This window comes from Protomyctophum parallelum (assembly GCF_964188405.1).
Source record: "Protomyctophum parallelum genome assembly, chromosome: 11".
Taxonomy (NCBI): domain Eukaryota; kingdom Metazoa; phylum Chordata; class Actinopteri; order Myctophiformes; family Myctophidae; genus Protomyctophum; species Protomyctophum parallelum.
Window position 1 is genome coordinate 43,620,222 of NC_139707.1, and position 26,293 is coordinate 43,646,514.

Below are 26,293 nucleotides of genomic sequence, written 5' to 3' on the forward strand. Positions count from 1 at the left end.
TGCATGGTTTCCGCCGCCATCAGTGTATGAACGCTGCAGCGGTGACCGAACGGTTTGCGGAGCGGTCTTGATACCGGAAGGTCGCCAGTTCGAATCCCCGGACCGGCACGTTAAAATTACCACCGCTGAAGTGCCTGAAGAGCTTAGTCCACTTCCCTGGGTAAACAAAGAACTTTGCTTTGCTTTGCTTTGTGTGGGTGAATTGAAACGCTCTATAGCAATGATTACTATTAGAATATAGAGCACATTTATTTTAACAAAGCAATATCACGTGCCCTACCTACCGTGCCCTAAGTAATAAACATCTGGCTGTGGATTACTGTCATTATGGTAATCTCACACTTCATATCGCATGACACCATGCCTGTAACTTTCATTAGCAAGGAAGAAAGAGAAAAAAAACACCTTCAGTGTTGATGGATACTGCATTTGGTCATGACGAGGCAGGCATCATACTGTATGTCCCTGACGCATGCTCAGTGAATAAACTGATGTGCTTGCCGTGTTGGTGTATTGAGGTGTATCGGGTGGACTTACAGTATATACAGTACAGAGCATTAGAATGGGACAGTCTTGTGCAACCTCATATCCATGTGCAAAGGCCAGATCAGAGCGCAACATACTTTGCTGGCAGGGAACTTCCCAGACTACCCTGATGTGCTGGGTGAGTTGGGTGTCATAATGTAACAATCTATGCCAATTACCAAAGTTGGGGCAACTAAGCTAAAGATTGTCCCCAAATACAAATCAACAACAAAAACGTCATATGAAACAGCATTAATAGGTTTGCTATTGAACAGATGGAAGTGTTAAATGGACTGAAAGGTGATGTTAATGTATGTAATGGTGAACGGAAAGTTATCTTATGCATTACTTACACTGTGCACTTACACTATATTTAGTTTATTGAATTTCATAAAACATTTCCTTGGAATTTATGTTCTAAGATGGTTTTAAATATTTAGTTATTTACAGAGGGGGAACCTTTGTGCTACATCTTTCATGAAAACAGAAGTACGTCTCATAATATATAGTCACTATATGTATATAGTCTGAGCTGTATCCCAACCATTCTTCAAAGATATAATGATCAATAATAGGAGAGAACCATCAGTTTGATTCAGATTCAGAGAAGCTATTGGGACTGTAAGAAGAGACCAGGAAGGCCATTAAAATAAATTAGAGAGAGAGAGAGACAGAGAGCGCGAAACGGACAGCTCTCGAAATCTGAGAAATACATTACAGAGACACTGAAAGAAATGAGATTCCAGGCAGCAGAATTAGGCGTGTACAAGGCATGTACGAAATCTCCCCCTCACTCACACACACACATGGGCAAAATCCTTCTCCACCACCTTGGCCAACAGAATCTTAAAATAAAATGTAATTGTGGTTTTACTACTGCAAAGGAAGTAATTAAAAAGCTCTCATCCATGACGGAAGTCATTAAGCGTGTGCGCGCGCACACACACACACACACACACACACACACACACACACACACACACACACACACACACACACACACACACACACACACACACACACACACACACACACACACACACACACACACCCCTTGTCAGGCCCATTACAGGTCCGCTTACTAGTGTCGCCATCATATACCAATTACCACGACCAACTACAGCTGTGCCATGATTCTTTCTCCGTGTGTGCTCATCCGTTGTCTGCCTCTCCTGCACACAGGTGGGTAGGATCCGTAAGACGGCCGCGCGGCGCCGGGAGTACCACATCCTCTTCATGGTGATGAGCACGGTGGCCTGCTACCTGCTCTGCTGGATGCCCTACGGCGTGGTGGCCATGATGGCCACCTTCGGCCCGCCGCACACCATCAGCCCCGTGGCGAGCGTGGTGCCGTCGCTGCTGGCCAAGAGCAGCGCCGTCATCAACCCCCTCATCTATATACTCATGAACAAGCAGGTTAGTGAGAACTCTCTCCGAGGCCGAGGGCTCCATTTCCGTCACCGCTTAAAACCCTTATCCCTAAACTTCTTTGCCTTTTTTTTTTTTTTACCATTTTGAAAATTTGAAAAAAAAAAGATTATGGAGGGACAGACAGTAAGTACGCTTACAGGAAATGGGGAGAGAGATGGGGGGGGGGGGGGGGGGGGTGACATGCAGTAAAGGCCATCGGGATCGGGAGTCGAACCCGCGGCACACTGCCAGACTGGATTACCAGCCAAGGTGCCTGGACCGCTGAGCCACGGCCCAGGCCTGAAAAACATTTTTGAATAGTTCAACTAGCCATTGACACGTTGTGAGCTTGTAGACTGGCCATTTTAACTATATTAAAAAATGTTTTGCTAAATAATAAAGTGTGTGTGTGTGTGTGTGTGTGTGTGTGTGTGTGTGTGTGTGTGTGTGTGCGTGTGTGTGTGTGTGTGTGTGTGTCCAATAACAGGACTACAACAATTAAGCGTTACATTTACAACATCTTTATTTACATAGTAGAAAACAATGAATTAACAACAGCTGAATTCATACAAATAAGTCTATCTAAACATCCATTCAAGTCTAATAAAAAGGGCCTTCAATCGATGACAAAATAAAAAAGAAAAGCTCTTTAAAAGAACTCCCTATAAGGCTTATGGGAGTGAAATATGACATTCACTCCTCATTGTGGCGAGTCACCTCCCCTCCCCTCCCCCTCCCCTCCCCTCCCCGGTTGATCAGGATCAAGGACTGTATAAAGAGGACGGGAAGCGAAGACCGTAAGGGCGCCGCCATGTTGCTCACATGGTGCTCCATGGAAGGAAAGAAACATGCGCAATGGGCTTTATGCAGCCAACACTTCCGCGTTCAGCTTCCTTGGTCTGCAACTGCGCATGTTTCTTTCCTTCCATGGAGCACCATGTGAGCAACATGGCGTCGCCCGTACGGTCTTCGCTTCTTGTCCTCTTTAGACAGTCCTTGATTAGGATCAGGAAGTGAAACCAAGAAATTGGACAACAATGCTCATATTTTCAAAAAAGGCAGTGTGGCGCAGCAATTCCCCACAATTATAGAAGAGAAATAGAAAATGTACAAGGAGATAGGCCTCTGGAATTAGAGGAAAAAGTGGACAATGAATGAAAAGGGAGCACCATCAGACATTTTGCTCGTACGTCACACTTGTGAGTGTGACGTACGAGCAAAATGTCCACTATGGGAATATGGTCAATAGCACACTCGTGAGTGTGACGTCAGAGCAAAATGTTGGGAATATGGTCAATAGCAGTAACTCTCAAAAAAAGATTTTCTCATCTCAGTGCTTGGCAACCAATGAACTCAGTCAAGCTTTGATATAAACAAAAAAGGGGGTTTTCAAAGTAGCACTGCTTAATTCCCAAAGGGTATAAAAAGCAGACTTGCAAAGAAAAGGCACTTCTAAGGCACTGCGTCTTTGATGAAAAATTATATATAGATTTATTTACGAGCAAGGCAACATCAATAAATATGACCAACACGTTTCGACCTAGAAGGTCTTCATCAGGGTCTATCAGGGAGATAGACGGTGATAAAGATAAATGATAAAGACCTTCGAAATATATATGGTTTTTTCATCAAAGACGGAGTACAGAAGTCCATGTTGTTTATTGCCCTCTTTTCTAAACCTATGGCAAAAGCCCACCCAACTCTAAACTCCTCCTAAACCTTCAGACTCCTCTCCCATTTCACCCATCCTATAGCCATGCTTCCCACTATGGCGGATTAATAGGTTTTTGGTGACCGACAAAATCAATGATCACAATATCTTGATCGATCGATTAATGTGACAATATTTTATGGGTGACAAGACGATCATTCGTAATTTGGATATGATGGCCAAACAGTAGAGGCATCCGTTGTTCGTTACACTTGTATTGCAATTGTATCACTTTACTTTAATACAGCCTTTTTAAGACCATATAAAGACAACACTTAAGTTATGTCAAGATTCTGCAAAATAGTCAAAATCCCAGACGATATCTAGTCTCATATCAAGACATCACTATATAACATGTCAACATATCACCCAGCTCTGGATTATCCCGCACAAAATAACCATTAGTAGCCAAGTCAGGTTTTAACCTGCTGCATTTTTACAAACATGTGTGAGGCCACCGAGCAGATCTAAGAATTCCCTGTTCAATCGGAAGATGCCTCTCATTGCACAATGGGGCTTTTAACAATCAAACTCACTCCAAGCATCAAAATGAGAAGGAATAGAACTCCATTCGTAATGGAGTTCGCAATATTGGTTTGTACTCAAAAAAGGACTCATTCTGCCTTTAAAGCCACCTACTGTAGCTACCGTAGCTAAAACCTTTCAAAATTATAATTGGCACAATATCAACATTCCACTACAGTTGCCAAGATGCATTGCACCTGATCGAATGCTTCTCTAGGGAACAAATAATAGCTGCCCCAAAAGTGTATGTTATTTCCCTATACACACACACAATAGTATACTGAAATCTGCACGCCGCCAGTGAAAAGAAACAAATAAAATCGTTTTATAGCACACCCACCTACTTCTCTGAATACGAATGTCTAGTTAAAGTACAGTAAACATGGACAGTTTTTGACTCTTTGCCCTGCTCCATTTTCGCATGCTCTGTGCATCCGTACGCAATCAAACAGCAATTAATTCATATACAAGATACCTCAGGGCTTTTCTTTCTTTTTTTGGACCTTCAGTGTGTTCGCAAGCAATTAGATATTATGATGATTTACCTCAAGAACAAAACAAACTAATAAAGAAAGCAGCAAATCTGCATGACTGCTAAAGAATACCGTCTCCAACTCACCTTCGGAGAAACCCTTTCCGGTATACAGTAGGTCTTCCTTTGATCTGCAAACAAGACGTTCACCCTGGAGCTGCAGTAGCACGACTAGATTTGTCTACCTTCTCGCGTATCTGCAAATGAGACACCCACTTTGAATCCACTTAGAACTGCATAACTATGAGTGCCAGGATAATATATACATACAAGAACATAACAGCTCTTCTTTTCATCTACTGCCTGGACAGCTGTCTTCCTTCAGCACACATTATGACATATCTTGTGCCCAAATAACACTTTTACATACATACATACATACTGTATTTCAACCACACGCAACAGTTCTTAGTACTATAAAACACTGCTACAAACTTTTACATTTCTGACTGCAAGGTCGCAGTATAAATCACAACTCCGTCTTCTGGCTATACAACTTGTCTGCCTCATGATTTGGCAACAAATATCCAAACACTTGAGTATATTCACATTAACGATAAAAATATAAAACAACTAAATAAAAGAGGTAAATTCCCTTTCAATGAATGCAAGAAAGACCAAGCTAGTGATGGTGGACATGCACAAACCTGATCCACAGTCTGTCAAACCAATACTACTCACTACATGCCTGGTACAGACTCAAGTGTAAACATAAAAACCAATCAAAGCAGAGAACAGGGTGAATAGGACTGTACAAATTACAGCTTAAACATCTCTTTTGTTCTGATATGGTCTCCGCTATCCACCGCAGAGGTCTCAAGTCCAATATCAGAGGGTTAATTGAGAAAATGTACATTGTCGATGTATAGCAAGTGCAGCACTACATGCTGCTTTGAAGTGACAAGAGAAATTGCAACAAAGACTACTGCATAGACAGGTCAAATGTGTGGGCTGATTTGGCCATTGCAAGGGGTAATTTAATTACATTCATTACAACGCGAATTGGCTTTCACATAGTGGCTAATGATTACACAAAGGTGTTGCCAATGTCTGACAACGCAACGGCATCTATTCTTTCTGACTATTATTCACACAGGGCAGGCCGTGTAAATACAGCTATAGCCAGTAGAACTCTTAATCTTAGCAATTTAGCTAACAATGCTTCTAAGTCCAGTTGCTAAACAGGTTAATCAACAATTTAACACGATGACCCGCCAGTCATGACAGTAGTAGACACAAGACACTGAACAGTCCGAAAGGTAAATCATAGGAAAGTGTTCCGTTGGTTCACTAAGAAGCACAGCATCAAATCTGTTCTATACACCTATAGTATATGGATTGAAGATCCATTTTGGCCCCCGATTTTTGTGGATATAACACCCTTGTCAAAATAACAACAATTGGGACTCATTTGAGTACGATGAATCATTTTGATCTGAAAGACAACAAGGCGTCCTGGCGTTGAATCAGAAGTCATTCTTAAAGTGCTAAGTAGGAGTTACAATCTGCTTGTGAGTTGGCATGCAGTCATTTATGGTAGAGGGCGAGTGATTCGGGGAGTGTTGTGGTATACATAATGCGAAAGAACCCCCTGATGACAACACCAAAGAAGACTTCTGACTTAACAAGAGGCGATTTTACAAATGTCAAACTGTGAATGAAATGTACATCCATCCTGACACATAATACTGATAGTCTTGAATGTTGGTGTTGGGTGATCCTGCCAAGACTTGTCTTCTTCAAAAATGTTAGAAATTATTTGAGAGAGTATGAGTGTGTGTGTCGTATGCGAGTGATATTCAGTGCTGCTTGCTTTGTTAGATATTTCACAACCCATTAGACCAGTAGAAAAGGAACAAAAAAATCAATATCCATCAAACAGCAGAGCTTTCTTTAGGCAGAGACCAGACCCACCACTAAGCTCTTCATTAGCACAGAGTTCACAATACTAAAAACATATCCAGACATTGAAAACTGACTCGTCTACCAAAAAAAAAAACACGGATCTATTGCTACCTGGTCAGCTCCACCGCTAACGTGGCTCAGCGAAAGCAGAGGATTCCCTTCAGACCGGTTTGTTTTGCCAGTCTTGGGTGAAGTAACATTATCCTGAAGAAGACTGAAGGTCTGATAGAACATTCCAGGTCCATCACACCCTGAAGGGCTATGGCTTCGGTTCTTCACAGGTCTGACTTGTCGGTTTCCGTAACCCCTAATCCCCTGTGGCTTTATAGCACCCCTGACTCAGTCCACAAAGAGGGTGTGTGTGTGTGTGTGTGTGTGTGTGTGTCTCTTGGCCCACGGGATAAAGATTTCATATCTCAGATGTCACAGTTTACGGTGTTGAATCCAGGGAGCGTGACCCGGCCTTTTCTCCTGAGGTCACTCTCGGGGCCTGTATTGATTCTCTGGATCAGGCTCTTCTCAAAGAGGAGGGGGTGGTACGCGCCCAGTGTGCAGGCGGCGTCGTAGTACCGCTCGTGGTAGTGGCACAGGTCCGTCTGCCTCAGGGAGGGAATGTACTCGTACACGTGCACTTCTTCGCACAGCGCCATCATCAGCAGGATGCCTACAACGATGACACAAATACAGTTAGTTTCGTATAATAGTTGAAGACACGCCACTTCTTCTCTGCAGGAGGAACCACTTTGTCTGCTTGGATAATGCAATGCATTTTCCTACTTTCCATTCAATAACTCGGGCTCGGTACGATTACATACGTCAATGCAACGGAGGTGAATGGAGGTGACATTTGCTTTACCCCAACCAATCACCGTTGATGTTGTTCTGGTGTCCGGAGGACACGCAAATGAAGCGATAACGATAACTTTAGGGATTACATAACATTTTCTGTCTGTATGTGTATGATGTCAGCAAGAGAAGCAGCAACACATATCTTTTGGTTTGCCATTCTTTTGTGTCTGGAAAACATTTTCTGTATTGCCATTTGTGGCGCTAGGGTGCGACATATTGTTTAAATAATAGGCAATGACAGAAAAAAAATTCGTCTTCAAGTTACAAAATTGGAAAATTGTCACCATGGTGCAGCCTTTCTATTTCTCATATTAGTCTAGCCCCAATATGTTCCCTCAGTCCCTACGCTCATTCTGTAGCTCCGAGGTCACACACACGGCAGCTCCCACCGGCTCAGAAACGGCTTCTTACCCTTTTCTGCACAATGAATCCAAAAAGTGAAGGGCTACTAGCGTGCTAAACTAATTTAAACTTAGGAACGGCCAAGAAAGTCCAAGTTTGACGCCCCCCCCCCCCCATGATATATGAAATATTTCACCTTTTCATGCGTTATTTAGCTGCACCTCTGATGTGGTATGCTTGCCTCATTCCGATGCCTTGTGGATTGTATATACTTGGTAAGATTCATGAAGCTCCCGCGTAACCAACAGATATCCTGCAGAGTGCAGACATTAATCCACACCCTTTACCGTGGTTTATTATTAACCAGGTAAATCACTTCGCCGTATTCAAGACAGGCAGAAGATGAGAACCGGAGCAGGAGAGAGGCGTAGCCTCTGCACATGTATATCTCAGCGGGCAGCTGTCAGGGCCATCTATGCAACGTGTTTAATGACCTAACTAGACCGACATTAACCATTTAAAAAATGCTACTTCACCGATGCAGCAGGCCATTAGTGGGACATTTCCTCTTTCCAGACGGCAATGCCCATTAAGCACATCAAAAGCACACCAAGGCAGCAGGATTTCTGCCTGGCCGAGCATTTATGCCTGGCCGAGCTCTGAAGTGGTCCATGTGACCAAGCCTCTTGAGAGAGGCAGCTAGGCCAAGGTCATCCCACCCCTGGTTCGGGATGACTGCTCTATGAACTGCCCGGCATAGCCGTGTTGTGCGTGCGCACATGTGCGTGCATGCTTGTGTACGTGTGTGTGTGAGTGTGTACTGTACACATATCAAAACGTTCTCTCTCTCTCTCTCCCTCTTCAGTTTTACAGGTGTTTCCTAATTCTGTTCCACTGCAAGAGGCGGCCATTGGACAACGGCCCCTCCTCCATGCCCTCCAAGACCACGGTCATCCAGCTTACCCGCAGAGTCTACAGCAACACGGTGGCTTGTGACGCCCAGGTGCCCGCCAGTGTCCCCCCCGACCAAGGCTGCAGCAACGCAGCCTCCGCCACCAACCCTCCCGTAGTGGTCACCTCCAGAGCAGAAGTACCATCAACAGTGCCATGAGGGAAAAGCCGGACCCGGGGCCAGAATAAAGCACTCGTCGTCGTACACATTGGGAAAAAGATAAATAATAATAATTCTAGTCTGACGTCACCAGGAGGTACATTTTCAAGCTATCCAAAGTCCACCTCTGACACTGAGTAGACAGAAATGGTACCGTCCTATATTGAGTATTAGTGAGGACTGATATGGAGAGGGGGTGGGGAAGGTCCGTGTTTTACCGTTTTCTCCCAGATTCCATTTCCGATTTTTAGATCAGATGTGAGCATGTCACCTGGTTGGACCTTCACAAAACGGCTAAATGTGGAACAGACATAGAAACAGACTGTGTGTGGTCTAAGGATGTCTGCCTTTTAATTATCTCTATGCTAGAGCTTGTATAACATGCTTATTTTTCAAGATTGATTATTATTGTAAGCCTTAATATTGTGTCAACTGCTAATTCATTTATTTTAATATACACTTGCCTTTAATGTAAAAACTTTAGGTAAAAGTCCAAAAGCAAAAAGAACGTGTCAAATTTCCCATAACCACATTTGGTATAAAACAATTAGAACTAGAAAAAGTTCTCCTCGGAGAACAGGTCTCCTCCGCCAGATCAGGTACTGTAGGTTATTGTGGGCCAGCAATCCGCCAATCAGGATGCAATATGAAAAATCTGACAGTCACAATGACCATAGAGATAATGCATACCGATTTGCGTAATGTTTGGACAAAATCTAGGAGTAAAAAACGGCCTCCTGGACAATGTGAAAAGGCTGGCATTTCTTCCTCGGCCTAGTGAGAATGTGCGTGCAAAGTTTCACGGCAATCGCAGGCTGGGTTCATGATTTGAGACATTCTGTTCAAAATGGACCACTCCTGAAAACTCCTGAAAAAAGGATGGAATTTGAAAGATCTGACAGAAATGTTGGGTTTAAGGACTATGGAGATACTGTGTACCAAAAGCAAAAGTTTAACAAAAAATGCTATAACAGGCCCATGTGAAACATTTGGGGCACATGTTCTGCTCCGGCATCACACACACTTGTGTGTGTACACAGTTTCAAGTCGATGGGACCAACGGTGGCGGAGATTAGGGGCCCCATCTCTGCACCATGGATATGTTTGCTCATTGGCGTCGTTGCTGGCCACTGCTTCACCAACCAGTATTCTCCAGTTGAGAAGCGAGACAAGCAAGCGCTTGCTGAGACAAACATTGTGATGAGAGGCAGGGTCTGCTTGCTCCATGGGAAAACCGTTGTGTACAGTACACATATCAAAACGTTCTCTCTCCCTCTTCGTTCTCTCAACCTTCAGTTTTACAGGTGTTTCCTAATTCTGTTCCACTGCAAGCAGTGCTGTATGTATATGTAGACTCTAGTCTAGCCTTTCAAGTTTTTCCTCTAGGTACTGTAGTCTTAGGAGAACGCACGGTTGCTATCGAGTGAAACAAATTAGTATTGAAACCGTTTCAAATATTCTGAATGAATATGTACAGGATATTTATGATGGCACATTAGACAGGAGTATAGAGCACACACTGTACACAACGGTCATTTGTATGTATGTGTAGACTCTAGTCTAGCCTTTCAAGTTTTTCCTCTAGATACTGTAGAGATGAAAGAATAACGTCAGTGTAATGACGTTTGCACGACAAATATAATACCTTCCCTCCACTAGACCACTGACCTTTATGTTCCCTTCAATCCTTTTATTTATTGGAATCCGTGATAGCTCACTCTAAGTGAAGAGAATGGATGGAACTCGACAAGAGAGTCAGGAGATTGCATACAGTGGCGTCCTACCATGCATAATGCTACTGTATGCTTTCCATAATGTTATACTGTGGTTTTCTTTTATTGATCGAAATAATAACAATAATAATCACATACATTTTGGTGAGTGCTCATACATTTTGAGTTGGGAGCACTAGTCAAAAAAAAAAAAAAAAAAGTTAATTCTGAGGCATGCAGGGACTTAATCCTACAACAGTGAGCTTTATTGTACAGTTATTTCTTGTCGAGTTACATTGTCTTTGCATTTATTTTATTTGTGTGTGTGTGTGTGTGTGTGTGTGTGTGTTTGTGTGTGTGTGTGTGTGTGTGTGTGTGTGTGTTTTGTAAGATGTAAATTTCACATTTGTAAACTTTATTTAAGATGGATGGATCAGAGACAGGAAACCAAGGCCAAGAGAGAGAGAGGATGTATGCGAGACAAGACTGGGGTCAGACTTGAACACGGGTCTGGGCACCATTGTTGTGTTTTAGTGCATTTTAAAATGCAGATTGACTTGCAGAAAACGTAGCTGAAAATCACCTCTGGATAAAATATAGATTTACCAATTAAATTCAAATGAGGTAGAGTTTGTGCTTAACAAAGTTGAGGCTCTATATTCCGATAGTAATCATTGCTACATACAGAGTGTTCATTAACGGGTCTCCCCGTTTCTCCAGCTCGTTGAAATGCATCGACTGCCAAGAACTGCTATTTACGTCCAGCGCTTCACTGCCAAAGACAGTGATTTACGCGCAATGGTCTCTTCAGTGGTTTACGATAGATGGCATTCTTTGCCAAAGCCAGGACAAATTAGCAAGTGGTCTACCATTATGTAGATGTAATCAGGGGTGTAGTGGGGGGGTAAGCATTGTAAACCCTGTGCCTAAATAGGCCATACACGTCTGCATATTTTATAGTGCTTGTATGCGCGCTTTGCACACGTGCACGCAAAAGTGTGTGCATGTGTGCCCGCACGTGTCTTATGGGGCACCCCCCCCCCCCCACTTCTAAAAGTAGCACTACAAGATATAATTATGGCAGAATCTGTAAATATTGGAAAATAATAGAATGGTAGGCCTACGTATAAGTGCAGGTCAAGCGGGAGAAGTATGTACCATACCCACATACAGTAAATAGACACCCACAGATCACGTAATAAAATGCATACATCCATGTTTACATGTTATATGTCAAAATAGATATACATAAATTAATCAGGTGCTGTAGCTTCAATCATGGGCCACAAGAGAAAAATCACAAAAAAGGGATCGATTGTAAAGTCCTCATTCATGCCTTAGTAGGAGCCGACGTTCAGGAGACAACTGTGCGCAATGTGTAAATCCGAAAAGATTCTAACTGTAACTAGCAGCAGTGTTCATCGTGTTTGGCGGACATGAAATGCATTGCAACTAGGCTCTTGGTTGCCGATACTGCATGTACTGTATGTATGTTCAAAAATGTGTCTTCAGCGCCCAATTGTGTTTTCTCACATACCCTGAATGAGAACCCTGTATAATGTGTATATAGACAATGGCATGCATTGACACCTGTATGGTTCTTTGAAAATGATTTTATGTATGAAATACGAGGACAGGTTGAGGTTTATCTTTTTACCCGAGTCTAGGAGGAAAGCATTTCTGCGTTACGAGAGCAAAGGCAGCTTTCAAAGAGATGGATGCATGATTTGACATGTCACACGTACGGTATGTCGAATAGTTTATTATTTAACCATGTACCATACATTTTTATGTACTGTAATTATTAGTGAATAAACAAACTTTTTTTCATACACATTTCCTGCACAACTAGAGCCTGTGTGTGTGCGTGTGCGTGCGTGCGTGCGTGCAGTATGTGAGTGTTATGTTCTAATAATATGGACACTGTGTTATATGGGGTTTGCAGATAATGGTTGAGATGCCTTTAAGAGACTGGTTATTATGCAGATGCTACGTAATACACAGTGCGCGAAATAACAAGGAAGTCTGTTCTGTACTGAGACAAGAGACTAAGTAAAGCAGTGTTGTTTCTGGTTCAATCGTGTGTGCGTGTCACTCTTTTACACACAACAGTGAGTGCGTGTTTAAGCTTGGTTCTACCCCCATTGCTCCAGTGCCTGCACTCTGCTCGCCATTGACCAGGTGCATACAGCACTCACAATCTCCAAATTGTCACCACCGACGTGTCAAAGAAGTGCATTACTGTATTTATATCAACGTTCTCCCCGCTGCCCGGTGCACAGCACCGCTAGAGTGCAAAGCATGAACGACTGACGAGCGCAGCGACGACCCTGACTGAGTGACTCATGAGAACAGCTGTGTTCTAAATCTGGCAAAGTGCCGATGCTGTGCCACAGTAATGGCTTTAAACGGAGGTCGTCCTATAATTAAAAAAGAAAGAAAGAAGAAAGAGCGACGGGCCTGATAGTATGGCCATTTAACGCTGTATGTATATGAATTCATGTGACGTTTGAAAAGCTCTCGCATGTCAACCCCATGACAAGAAAAGTGCTATGAAGCTGTGTCTTTAACTGCTGCAGATGTAGCAGCTCACTGAAATGGCCATACGTAAAAACATATGGCCATTTTAGCGAGCTGCTACATCTGCAGCAAAATAGCTAAATGTTGACATTTGAGATAAAGCTTAAGTTAAAATTTGATACTCTAGTCTACACAGTCCTCATTGTTTAGCAGCAATTAAATCAACCTGCACAGTACAAATCTCAGCATTATCCAATTATCATAAAATGTTACATGGCTTTTAATAATAATAATATTAATTATTATTATTATAATAAATACAGCATGTAAGTTTAGTCAATCATGATTCCTGGTCCAGACTTATTTTTTTTAAACATTTTTCTACTTCTCTAGTTGAGAAACAGTGGTCTCCCTTTTTAATGTACAGCCCCACTTCCTTTGCCGTTGTGGTCATAATGATTTTATTTATTCCAAAGGACAGAAAATTGCACAGCATGTTCTAGGGTCCTCCAGCACCAATTACCATGCAGCCATGGCAACTGTCGGCAGATGTAAATAAACAAGATGTAATGACAGCATTTGGCTCGTAAAGAAAACGCACACAGACATAAAATGCATTGGCTTGGCTACAGTCTTTTGTCTTGTCTGCAAGGGAGATGTGCAGTAACAGTATAAGCCATCTTAGAATTCACATGTTGGCTTTCTCATTACGACGTGGGTCAACCACAAGACCATAACTGCCAATTTAGCACAATATATTGGATAAAAGGCTAATGCATGTTTGTTATAATAAAAAAATGACATGATGCAATTATTATAATATGATATACAGTATGTGCCTGCCTGTATTGTAGATAGAGATAGATAGATAGATAGATAGATAGATAGATAGATAGATAGATAGATAGATAGATAGATAGATAGATAGATAGATAGATAGATAGATAGATAGATAGATAGATAGATAGATAGATAGATACGATATCCAGTCTCCTTGCTTTGAAGACTAATTCAGAGTCAATCTGTATGCCTCGTGGATGCTCAGCTGTCTAACAGACCCAGTATTTGATTCGCTCCGTTAGGAATATGGACATTTCAACATGTAACGTAATTGCATGTTGATTGCATGCAACCTGTGAGCCTACATTATGTATACTCATTGCCTCAGGTACGCTGCAACTGAGACACGTTGAGGGTTCTGAAGTGGTATTTACGGGCCCGTACGGCGTTCACCGTGTGTGGGGCTGTCAATCTTGCCTTAGGGCCCGTGGAACATTCCAGCCGCTACTGATCAAATCCATGAGTACAGGTGTGAGACGGTGTGTGAGAAGGTGTGCGCAGCACTGTGCACAATCATACAGGAATATACAAGGTGTGTGTGTGTGTGCTCTTTCACCTATAAACCCAGAGGAAGGCGGGTTGGGCTGGATGTTCTCCTGCGTGTTTCCCTGGATCACGTCCCAGAGCTGCCAGACGTAGCTGGGGTGAAGGACGTAGAAGGGCTGCCCGGGGTCCAGCCTGCGGCGCTCTACATATGGGCTGAACAGGTTGTAGTCTGGGCTGGCATACCACTGAGTATAGAGAGGACAGGGGAACGAAGAAGGCAGAGGGCATGTTACGGGGAACTTTCTGACCTCAAATACACAAAATGGCTGTCCTCTGCACCTTAGAGTATATATTAAAGCGCAAATATCATAAAACTGCTTTCAATATTTAATATCATATTGTCTATGTCCCTCAAAGTTATTTCTAATGGTTTGAGCCTCACCACTCTGATATAACCAGTCCTTGTCATTTCTTTCTTGACTTTCTGGACAGTTTTAGCTGCAATACCACAATATCCTGAGGTGGTGGGAGTGCTGATATGCAGATTATTTAATATTTGAGTCATTATAATACTGATGCTAGATAAAACCAGGCTTGTTTCCATGCCATGCCTCCATGCCAGCTTGGAAAATTGAAACTGAAGACTGAAGAAGAGGAGGAATTATACAAAGTAGGGTGACATTGTTGACATCACGATGAGGACAAAATCAGTTGAGCTGTTCCTGAGAGAAATTTCCATTAAAGCACCTATATGATATGAAAGCCTGATTGTTAAAAATTGTTTATTTGTGGGGATAGAAAACACATATGAGAGTTGAATTTTATGTTATAGGTCCTTTAATAGAGACGGCACCGGGAGGAAACCCTGAGGCGAAATGGACATAGTGGCCGAATTTGTCATTTATTGGGTCCATGATACGTGAACGAATGTTTCATACGTGAACGCACGCAAACGGCGCAATGATAGTCAACGGCAGCGCGTTCATGTGTTTGGGTCCAATCCATCCCAGAATGCACTCTGTTCCTACCCGGAAGGAGGAGTGAAATCGCCTCATGCGCTTTTGAGCAACTTAATGCAAGTGGATGGGAGGAGAAATCCGGTGCCGTCTCTATTAATAAGCTCTAAGCTCTGCACCCGCTCCTCATCACCTCAGCTGTTAATTTAACTCTGAGAGTGTACAGATGCAACCCAAATGGACCTGCAAGAGCCCATATTGTGTAGGGTATGCACTCCTTATACACTTGAACCATAGTATCCCTATTCTGGACATGTCATAAACTTAACAAACATTTGAAGAGAAAAATAGCTGATCTACATCTCAAAATATGTCGCATTGCAATGTCTTGTGAGCTTGTAAATTGGTTATTCTCAGAAAAGATTTGGTGTAGACAGGAAAATGAAGTGAGAAAAGTATATACCCCTGGGGTCCTACTAGACTAGACGCCAGAAAATGACATCTGGCCACAAAAGATCACGGGATCTATTGAATGTGAAGGGAGAGGTGACAAACTGACATATTGAGCCTACACTCTACTTTTACTTTATCTACAGTAATAACAACCTAAACACTGCACTGCATTCTAAGCACAACGGCCTCATTGAGTCGTCATTGCAGTGACTATTTAGTGATCTTTACAGGGACAAATGCCATGCCTGTCTAATGAAAGGGGGAAATGATTGCGACCAGAGGTCGCAGTTAACTATGAAACCTTGCGTTTTTGACACCTAACCCACAATCCCTATCACTCTGTACCGTCACCTAACTCAAATCCCCGTCTCTCACCCCAGGAAAGCCCCCATCAGCTCCCATATATAGTGCCCAGGTCATTGTGGTTTAGTGACCAGGTCATGGCCTGGTCAGCCTGCAATGACATGCATAAGATCTGGTCATCCCAGCTTAGTAAGTAACAAATATTTAAGACGACCGTTGAGAATATTGTAATATAATATTCATATAATATTATGTATAGCTTTATTTTTTCAATATATATATGCCTTTTTCGCATCTCTCTTCTCAGGTAGATTCATTGGGCAGAATGTAAAAAATCTAAGATGGACAGTATCTGCCTGCCTGCTCACACAATGACAGATAAATCAATTCAGACATCAGTCAGTATCACACAAGCCGTTGTTAGAGTACCTAATGATGCATGCAACTACTACTAAGAAGTATAAGCTGATATTTTCAGATAATGATTTTTGATATACAGCAGATTAGAAGCCACAGATCACCGTGCAAAGATGAATTACTGGCATTGATTGGCTTGGCTGAAAGTGGTTCAGTGGAGTTCTAAATGCTAAGAGAAGTAGGTTTTTAAATTAAGTACGCAGGGTGAACACACACACACACACACACACACACACACACACACACACACACACACACACACACACACACACACACACACACACACACACACACACACACACACACACACACGGGCAGTGTGACACTGACTGATGCTCCTTGCAAGCAAGATAAATTGGCCGTTTTATTTTTTAAGCATGTCAAAGGATTTTGAGTCTGTCTGGCAAGAATCCAGCATGGACTAGGCCTGGAAAAGGTTCATTGGACCTGTAGAGACAAATGACCCCACCTGCAAAGAATAAAAGGTTGGCACTCGGACTGCACAATAATAGTGCATCCATTAGAAGTGGTTATGGGCTATTTAACACTCAAAGCAGGCCAAAGGAGCATTCTTAAATTGAGGCCACTTCATTTCAAGACAATGACTGAAGGACTTAACAAATCAGATGGTTACGTGTGGATCAGGGTAAGGATCCAATTTCAAATTTGCAGTGCAAATCCTGGTATATTAAGCCTTCAGAAGGCAGGTCTTTTCCCTCATTCACCGTGCAGAAGCCCCATTCCCCTAATCAGGGAGCTGTCAGGAGAGAGAGAGAGAGAGAGAGAGAGAGAGAGAGAGATAGAGAGAGAGATAGAGAGAGAGAGAGAAAGAGAGAGAGGGAGAAGAGGGAGCACGGCAGCGATGGCGAGTTGATTTGGTCAGCCATCAGATGACGCAAAAGCCAAATGAAAGGTTGTGGACTGGAACGGTGGGGGGGGGGGGGAGGGTGAGAGAAATTGCCATGGGAGCTATTTGTGGGAGAGGGGGGTACAGGTGCAGGATAAAAATAGCATCAGTGTCACAACAAGATAAACCTGAACAAAGAGAGAGAGAATACAATGAGGGGACGATGCGCTGCGATGATCATGGTACAGATGAAGGGTGGAACTGGATCGGTATTCAACTGATAGGCAGAGTAGACGGAAAGGATTGGGGAATCACGTTAGATGCATGGCAGTGTGGGCAGAAAAGGAGGCAGGGAAGTTAAAGGTCAATGTGTGATAAGCAGCAATGTTACATTTATACATTTATGTATCCCCCCCCCCCCCCCCCCCCCCACACAAACACACACACAGACTATGTGGCATGGTGACAAACGAGTGTAACCTTTCCATGCTTTGCCACGTACGACACCTCATGATTGCAAGCGTAACCTTGGTACACTTCATGATGATCCAAATCAAACTGTTTACTTCCAGTTCTCATACCATACCATCTTTACATTGGTACAGTACAATACAATGTATGGCATTGGCATGTATGGCATACATGCGAAGGCTGCTATTGCCATAGCAGCCTATAGTCGAGACTAGGGGGGTGTTTTGTGTGTGTGTGTGTGTGTGTGTATTTGACATACCTTGTGCAGGTTGAGGGCATAAGGAGCAGGGTCCCAGGCTACCAGGGTCACATTCTTGTAGAGAGAGCTGGTGTTGAATCGATGTTTAGGATTGGCCAGAATCTGCAGTGGGTGATTTAGAATGGAAGAAGTCAATGTACACAAGCGTTTTCTGACAAAATAAAGTCCCTTTAAAAAGGCATCTTATTGAAATGACTGGACTGCCACTTTATTTTTCTAAATGAATGGTAATCGGCGAGCATTTGTCCTCTTTGTTTTTTGTCTTAAATCTGTATTCCTGTCGTCTGGGAAGTAAAGATGTAAAACGCTCACAAATCACTGCAGAGACTCAGGTTCATTCCAATAACACACTGCGGGTGTGAAGACAGCGAGCGATCGATTGGTGGGCTGCAGCCCTAAGTACTTTTTACAATAGCTCAACTTGTGCGCGTCTCACTCTAATTCAATTTAAGGTACTATTTAGAATTCATATCACAGTTTGTTTTCTAATCACTTGCTTTTCGAGTGCACATTACATCATTTTATCTGAGGATTTAAACAGCAGCAGGTATCTTTTCTGTTCCGGGGGTATCACGAGATTTGGCTGCCAGACAGGAAACGGTGGACAGTCTCGCGATACTTGGCACGTTCAGAAACATACTTTTTGCTCTTTAGATACCTCTGTAAAAGTACACAGTGTACACATCGAAAAGCAACACAGCAGACAATAATGTGTTATTTGCCAGAAGCGATTACTTTACAAAATATCTCAGTCATTCAGAAATAGTGTTTGTTCATGAGCATTCTGCTGAACTTCCGGGTGCAGTTTGGTCTCATGGTGTGACGAGTCTGCCGTATGGAATTGCGTGATAGCGAAAATTACGTTGGTGACCTTACCTCCATTTCATATACCTTGATTTTGGTCATGTTCATTTCCTGTTAATACCAGCCTCCAGACCACCATTGTAAGGATCGGCCATCATTAGCATTAGCTCACGCCAATTACCTTTCACCAGAAACGTCAGGAGCGAGGCGAGACAAAATTACAAATGACATCTGAACCTTGGATGGATGCCGATCACCATGTGCGGTGCTCGTATTTCCAGAGTAATAAGGCTTAGAAAATCCCACTTTGAACGCAGCGGCAGGTCTATGGGGCCGTGTGCAAAAAGGTGCTGGAGGTGATGGAGGCGTTGCTTAGCAACCGGACCGATGTTAAAAGCTATATATATTTTTTTATTTAACCCACGATCTTGTAACCCATTTTTCACCCCTGTGTCAATTATCTAATGTGATCCTGGGCTCTCGGTTTCCCTGGTTGGACGTAGCGCGTGGAAGGAACACGTTATTACAACCAGTTCCTTTCCCCTCCATCAGGCGCTCCCCCAGGGGGAGGCAGTTTAGAGACCAGGATTACTGCATGTTTCTTGTGAGGGTACCTACCCTCGACACTATTCTTCTCGATGCACTAGTGACCCGTGCTGGTTGGCCAAGGAGTTTGTTCGGTGGGGAGTGGAACCTCCCCGTGAAATCAATCGCTGCCAGGTGGAAAAACAGTGGCTTGGCGTTTCTATGTTCATCACAGGAGGAACGTGGTTGACTGCACCCAACGAGAGTGGGAAAATGTTTTATCCCATCTTCCCGGCGAGCCCAGGCACCTTTGTCTACTCTCGCTCATTATAGGTTCTTCAAAGGACATGTTTGTACAGAACCTCAATGCTGTAGGTAAACTGGAACACCGAGGGGGTAACAACAACATTCACAAAGAAATACAAAGACCTTGGTGCTTGTGTTCAGTGCGTGTGTGCGTGCGCGCACGCGCGTGCGTGTGTGCTCAAAATGATGTGTGTCTATGTGTAACACATTTGCCCACGGACAACGCGTGTGTAAGCGCATGTGTCTTGTGTGAGTCATATGGTTCATTTGCATGCAAAGCACATTAAACATTTCTCTGGCCACATTCCCTGTGTGTGTTTGATTTTTTTTAAGATAATTTTTTGCGGCTTACGCCTTTTATTGTTTTTTTTTTTTTTAAGGGACAGACAGTAGGCTGACAGGAAACAGGAGAGAGATGGGGGAAGACATGCAGTAAAGGCCGTGTCGGGCTCGGGAGTCGAACCCGCGGCACACTGCGACTGGATTACCAGTCGGGTGCCCAGACGGTTACACCACCGCCTGGGCCCTGTGTGTGTTTTATTGAGTCATTGACCATCTAGGTTAAGTATCAGTTATTTAGTCTTTACCATTCACCACCATTAAACTGTAAAGTCATGCACACTCACCTGTGAGTTAATGATGCGAATAGTTGTTTTGTGTCCCACATCTTTATCGTAACCCTCTGTTGGTGCAGCGTTGAACCGCAAAACTGCATCATGGGAATCTGAAGGAAACATAGGAAACGTAGGCTTTATTTAAAATTATAATCTAAAATAATTAGGGGTGCCACGATTATGCAATTATGACTGATATCCGATCTCCGATTATTTGCAGGGTCATATCTGCCGGTATCGATTCTGACCGATTCCGATATTATACAGGACCACAATGAAAACAAGCCTAGGCCCTATAGAGCGTCACAGTCCCGCCCCCTACCAGGGCCCAGGAAATGATTCTCCGTTCATTTTCCTCATAGACATTTCAAAAAGCGCCCAGTATTGGTACTCTAAACATAGTAACATAGTCACATAGTCCCATAGGGACAAAGCTGTTCTTTGGAGTGGTTGCACCACTCAAAAAATCAGACCAGTCTGAAGCGAGTGGTGCAACAGCACCCCCTATTGGTACTCTAAACTGACAGTCACATAGGTTAGGACATAGGTTGGGACATAGGGACAAAGCTGTTCCTTGACTTGGAGTGGTTGCACCACTCAAAAATACCCTTTCGCTACTCACCAAAACAAAGACGGTTTAGAGTTGAAAGCCTACTAGTACTTTCGTTAGTGGGAACACTCGGAGCCCCCCCCACCTCACGTCTAGGTGGGGGGAGGTGGTGTAAATGAAAAAAGTAGAAGGTAGGCTTTCAACTCTACAAAAACGTCTTTGTATGTATTGGTGATGGACCTGGTGAGTAGCGAAGGTGTTCTTTTTACAACAGTCGACAGGCTGTGCAGCCTGTGATGCGTGCGCAGAGGCTTGAAAGTCCCATAGTGTTAAGGAGACGTCCTTCTAACGCTATGGACCAGAGCTACTGTAGCATGAAGAAACACACACTTTGATCACAATTTCCATTTGACAAAGATTCCTGCCAGACTCATTATGAGAAGGCAGAGTGCTCTCTGGTGGTTAACTTGGATAACAAAGAAGAAGAAACCAAAGAGCCTGTGAATGGCACTTCACTTCATTTAAAACTACAATTTGATAGATGGTTACAGTTATAATTAGAAAAGTGTATTATCTGTGATGATCAATGATCAATCTGTGCATTCCACTTCAGTGGATGGATGGATGATACTTAAGGGTTGATCTGACACTAGAATGGATGAGCTCCCAGCTTTAGTCCCAAGCCTCTTTCATCACTGCCACTTCAACTGTTGAAACATAATTTTGTATACACCCTTCTCCTCATACTCCAGGAGTACACCGTCACGCGCACACACACACACACACACACACCACACACCCGCACACACGCACACACGCACACACACACACACACACACACACACACACACACACACACACACACACACACACACACACACACACACACAGTGGCAGACATGTCCATTCCGCTCAGGGTGAGTGCCTTCTCAGCATTACTTTTTAAAGCAGGAGGCTTATCTAAATCTCCTCGCCATGATTAGGTCGAGCAGAAGAAGACAGCATACTGCTGACAAGGACAGGGGGATTTGATCAAACAAAATGCAGGGGTTAGAATCCCACGGCCCCACCTCAAATGGTAACCATGTGGATATGGTCAATTTGCTGATGAAGCCAAAATGCATGTTTGGTGCGTCATCCAAGCATAAGGGCTATTTTTGCAAAGTCACCAGTGTGTTCTGGAAGGCTTTTCTCAGAGAAATATGATTAAATATGAAAAAGGATGGATATAAGCTTACTCAAAATTGCTGATGCATGGTCTAAAATAAGTCTCTTTTTTGGGAGGGAAACCCTGGATATGTCCCTTACAATAATATACTGGTGCAAGTTAGAGAGAACTAAAGAGAACTAAAGCACAAGCAAAGCAGATGTGTAGAGTGTACAGTATGTGAACAAGGAGATGTGGCAGTAATGCACTACTTACAGATAGTAAACTAAACTAATAATAGAGCGCGTTACCAAACGGCAATTCGGTGTTACAATTAGCCAAGCCAAGACGGGCGCTATCCCCTCCTATATTCAGCTATTAGTGTAGATTTTCGGCCTACACAAACATTAAATTCCCATCGACAATGAATGGAGAATTCTACGTCGTAGTGTCTGAGAAAATAGTCATGTTATGTCATAATGATGTACAATGATAAGAGCGCCCCTCACTTCACACAGGTGTGATTTTTAAGGGGAACCTCCTATAGACAGATTTTGTCCTCGCACGTCTCAAGATTTGCCATTGACAATGAAAGGGGAATTCAGGTCAAATGTCCGCTAAATATGACATAAGTTAGTTAGTTGCTGCGAGAGTGAGGTCTAGCCAACACCAACTCGGGATTCCTGGATCGCTGCCCTCCACAATTTCCTATCCAACATCGGGTTCTTGAGCTCTGCAGTGTTGTCAGCCAAGGTGTCGCGCCGCAGCACGTCTACATAGGTGGTAGGCTTCTTTCCCTTTCCTGGCTTTGCCCTGGGTTGGCTCCCATAGAGTCAATGTACTTGCCTCAAGTTCTGGGTGCCTGACGCAGTGCCCTGCCAGCCTCATCCTTCTCTCTCTGACTTTGACCGTGACCCGTGGTAGGTCGCCATAGAGGTCCACATTTCTGATTTCGTCATAAAACTTACGTCATAATGTAAACGAGCAAATTGGCTAACCAGTCACATGTTGGTGGGAGCGTTTGGCCAATAAAGGACCACCTTATGTACCTTATGTAGCAATCAATGTCAAATGTCCGCTAACATAAATTGATGTACGACGACAAGAGCGCCCCTCATTTCACACGGGTGTGATTTTTTTAAGGTCGAATAAATAGACCCAGACTAGTGAAAATAGCCGATCTACAAGATCTGTTATTTTCCCTACTTCTTAAAAAATATATTATTATTATTTTGATTATATATTTTGTATCTTTTTAAATAATGTAAAGGAAATTGTAAGAAACAGAAAATGGGATATTTAGTACCATAAAATGTCTACAGGTGTATGCTGATGTATAGCTACCTCACAAGTGGAATAGCAGTGCCCTCTACTGATATCACAGTTGAGCAGTACTGCTGTTTCATAAGAAGATATTTTATTATGACACAGTACTGTAACACAGTACTGTACCTGGAGATCAGGAAAGATCAGGGGAAAAAGGGATATTTCACTTTCAAATTATTGTCTACTCAGGCTTATGTGAAAACCCCAGACAGTTTTTAAGTTGCTTGATTCAACACACGTCCTTTTTCCGTTGACTGCATGATATTGTCTTTCGAATACGTGAGGGGCCGTGTTTTTTCATTTATTTTTAATAATTATTTTTGATCCTCCTGGAGCAGGTTATTTTCCAAAAGACTTATAAAAGGAAATCACACCCGTGTGAAGTGAGGGGCGCTCTAATCATCGTCAGACAACACAAACATTAAAGCTAATCAAATATAAATGTAAACAGTAAATGGAAAAACATGGCCCCCTCACGTATTTAGAAGGACGATATCAGTCACCAGAAAAAAGGTTGGGTGTTTTCGATGAATCTATCTTGGTTAAAATGTAGTTTGAGAAACTAAAGTACAGTGAAATAGTACAGAAGTACAGATTATTTTTCAAATATGCTGTATTTGCACCTCTCCGTTACCATGACAACTGACAACTGTGATGTATAGCCATGTTAAAATAATAATCATCACCACCAGCAGTGACACTGACATATTGTGAGACTACTGTATTACCTTGCTGTTCATACTATTTACCACATGATGGCAGCAAATCATTACTAGACTGAAACTAAACTATTTCACACACTGAAGACAGCTCTACTCTGCAGTCATCAGTCACACTTTCATTATAAAACATGACTGCAAGCCATGTTGAAAAGGGTCATGGTAATCACTTCCAGTAATCGTTCATCCCTACGTCATTCACAATACTATGGTGGAGAGCCTTCCAGGAAGGATAGGCACAAGGGTAAAAGCAAATGGAGTAAGGTGGATCAATGCCGTTTGAATTCCTGCTAAAGCCAATCTCAAGAATGAATGTAGCAAAGATACGACCTGCCTGACATTGACTGTCAGTTCAATAATTAATGGGGTTATTACATTTACACCGTTCATCTATAGGCACCAAGTCCCCTGTCATGCAAAATGGTCTGATGATGAAACTTTATGAGCTAGTTCTGCTGCTGGTTGTGCACAAGATGTTGTTCGTGTAGGACTTATTTCTTATTCAGCTGCATAGACTGCACTTTCCCATATTCATCCATCACAGTGGCACTGGTTACTAACCTTTTCTGGATCAGGGCCCACTTGAAAATCTCGAAAGCATTTCCCGTGCATGCATGCATTAGCATGTTGATTTGAATGTTCAATCAATCGATTGCGTTTCCGGCTTGGATCAATGGAACGAACATAGCATACTTTAACCCATTAAGACCTGAGGCCGATACTACAAATGCCTTCTAAAATCAGTAGTTCTCACCCCTTCAAAAAAAGAATGCCAGATGTACAAGCTCGCAAGCTTGTATCTGCTATTGTCTGAATAGCCAACACAAAAAAATGTAATGACACAGATGCTTTCCCGGTTTTAACGGGTTAAGTTCTTGTGTTTTGGTATCACAATTAAAACTAAAATGTCAAGGTTTTAAAGACACATTTGCATAATATTAATGTTATGTTATCTGAGTGTTTTTTGCCAATTATTTCGGGGGTGACATTAACCGCCGTCACAAATGAGTGTTTAGACTCATTAGCAGGAATGAAACTACAGTACATGTTCTGGAGGGCTGCCAACATTCCATTCATTTCTTTAGTAGAAACGACAAACGAGGCCAGATCAATATTTCGTTATTTCCTAAAGGGATGATAACACTAGATGGTTATTATTCATAATATTAGGGAGTGAACTACTCCTGTGAGCAATCTGAGCATTATTTAATTTAATTTAATTTTGTCGCACAGTGGTGACATGTAAAAAAAAAAAAAAAAGTGTGACTGTTGATCAGGTGTGCCCAGTAGATCACAAAGGATGTGCAGGTAGATCACATGACATGCCTCTAAAAAATATTGAATTGAAATTATATCATTTTAACTATTTTTGGCATCTGCCACTTGAATTAAGGGGACTTGATTGATTGACATCAAAAGGGCATGTCAGCTCAACCCACAATGCAATATTTAGTTTTCAGTAGTGTTGCTGTGCACAAAAACTTCGGTAGCATTATAAATTCAATACAAAAATCCCTACCTATTCCATTTCTCCCGCTCCATTTCCCATTCCAAGTGCATTCGTCTTATATCTAATGCCAGCTCCGCTATTCCAAAGCCCCCTCCGGTACATATTTAAACTATTTTCAGCAATATATAATATTCTTTCGGTGGGTAGATCTTGCTGAGCTGGTCATTTTGAAAATAGCTCTCAAGTCAAAAAAGTGTGGGCATCCCTACTGTAGATGATATAAGCTCACCACGTTGTGAGCTTGCAAATTAGCTACAGTATATCCTCCTGTTTTTACTTTTCGCCTATAATGATTTGCCCAAAATAGGGTTTAACTATGAATTGATTGTACAGTAATTATCTATATAGTTTTGTTGCTGTCGGAAGGAAACCACCTTATTTTCTCTGCTAGGCCTTACTGGTCTTTATTATCATGTGTGCAAGGCTGTGTAATGGGATGTCTTGTTGTGACACTAGAATGGATGAGCTCCCAGCTTTAGTCCCGATGGCCTTTTACAGTATGTACAGTAGAGTTTGTAACTATGAAGCTCCCTGTATCAACACGTATGGATGGTCACTTGACCACCCACCTATGCGTATCAAGTAGTTTCTCCCTTGAGCTTGTGTAATAATTACGTA

General features: G+C 42.6%; 1 protein-coding gene across 1 annotated transcript in view; it reads right to left on the minus strand.

The window, feature by feature from the left end:
- Positions 1-2,937: 2,937 nt before the first annotated feature.
- st6gal2a (ST6 beta-galactosamide alpha-2,6-sialyltranferase 2a) overlaps positions 2,938-26,293 on the minus strand; it is a 46,883-nt gene continuing 23,527 nt past the window's right edge. The window contains exons 3-6 of the mRNA XM_083776944.1: positions 20,436-20,533; positions 18,175-18,276; positions 14,539-14,713; positions 2,938-7,272 (exon numbers count right to left, since the gene is read on the minus strand). Of these exons, the coding sequence (XP_083633070.1) occupies positions 7,025-7,272; positions 14,539-14,713; positions 18,175-18,276; positions 20,436-20,533 (623 nt within the window). The 3' untranslated portion in view covers positions 2,938-7,024. The remainder of the gene's footprint in view (positions 7,273-14,538; positions 14,714-18,174; positions 18,277-20,435; positions 20,534-26,293) is intronic.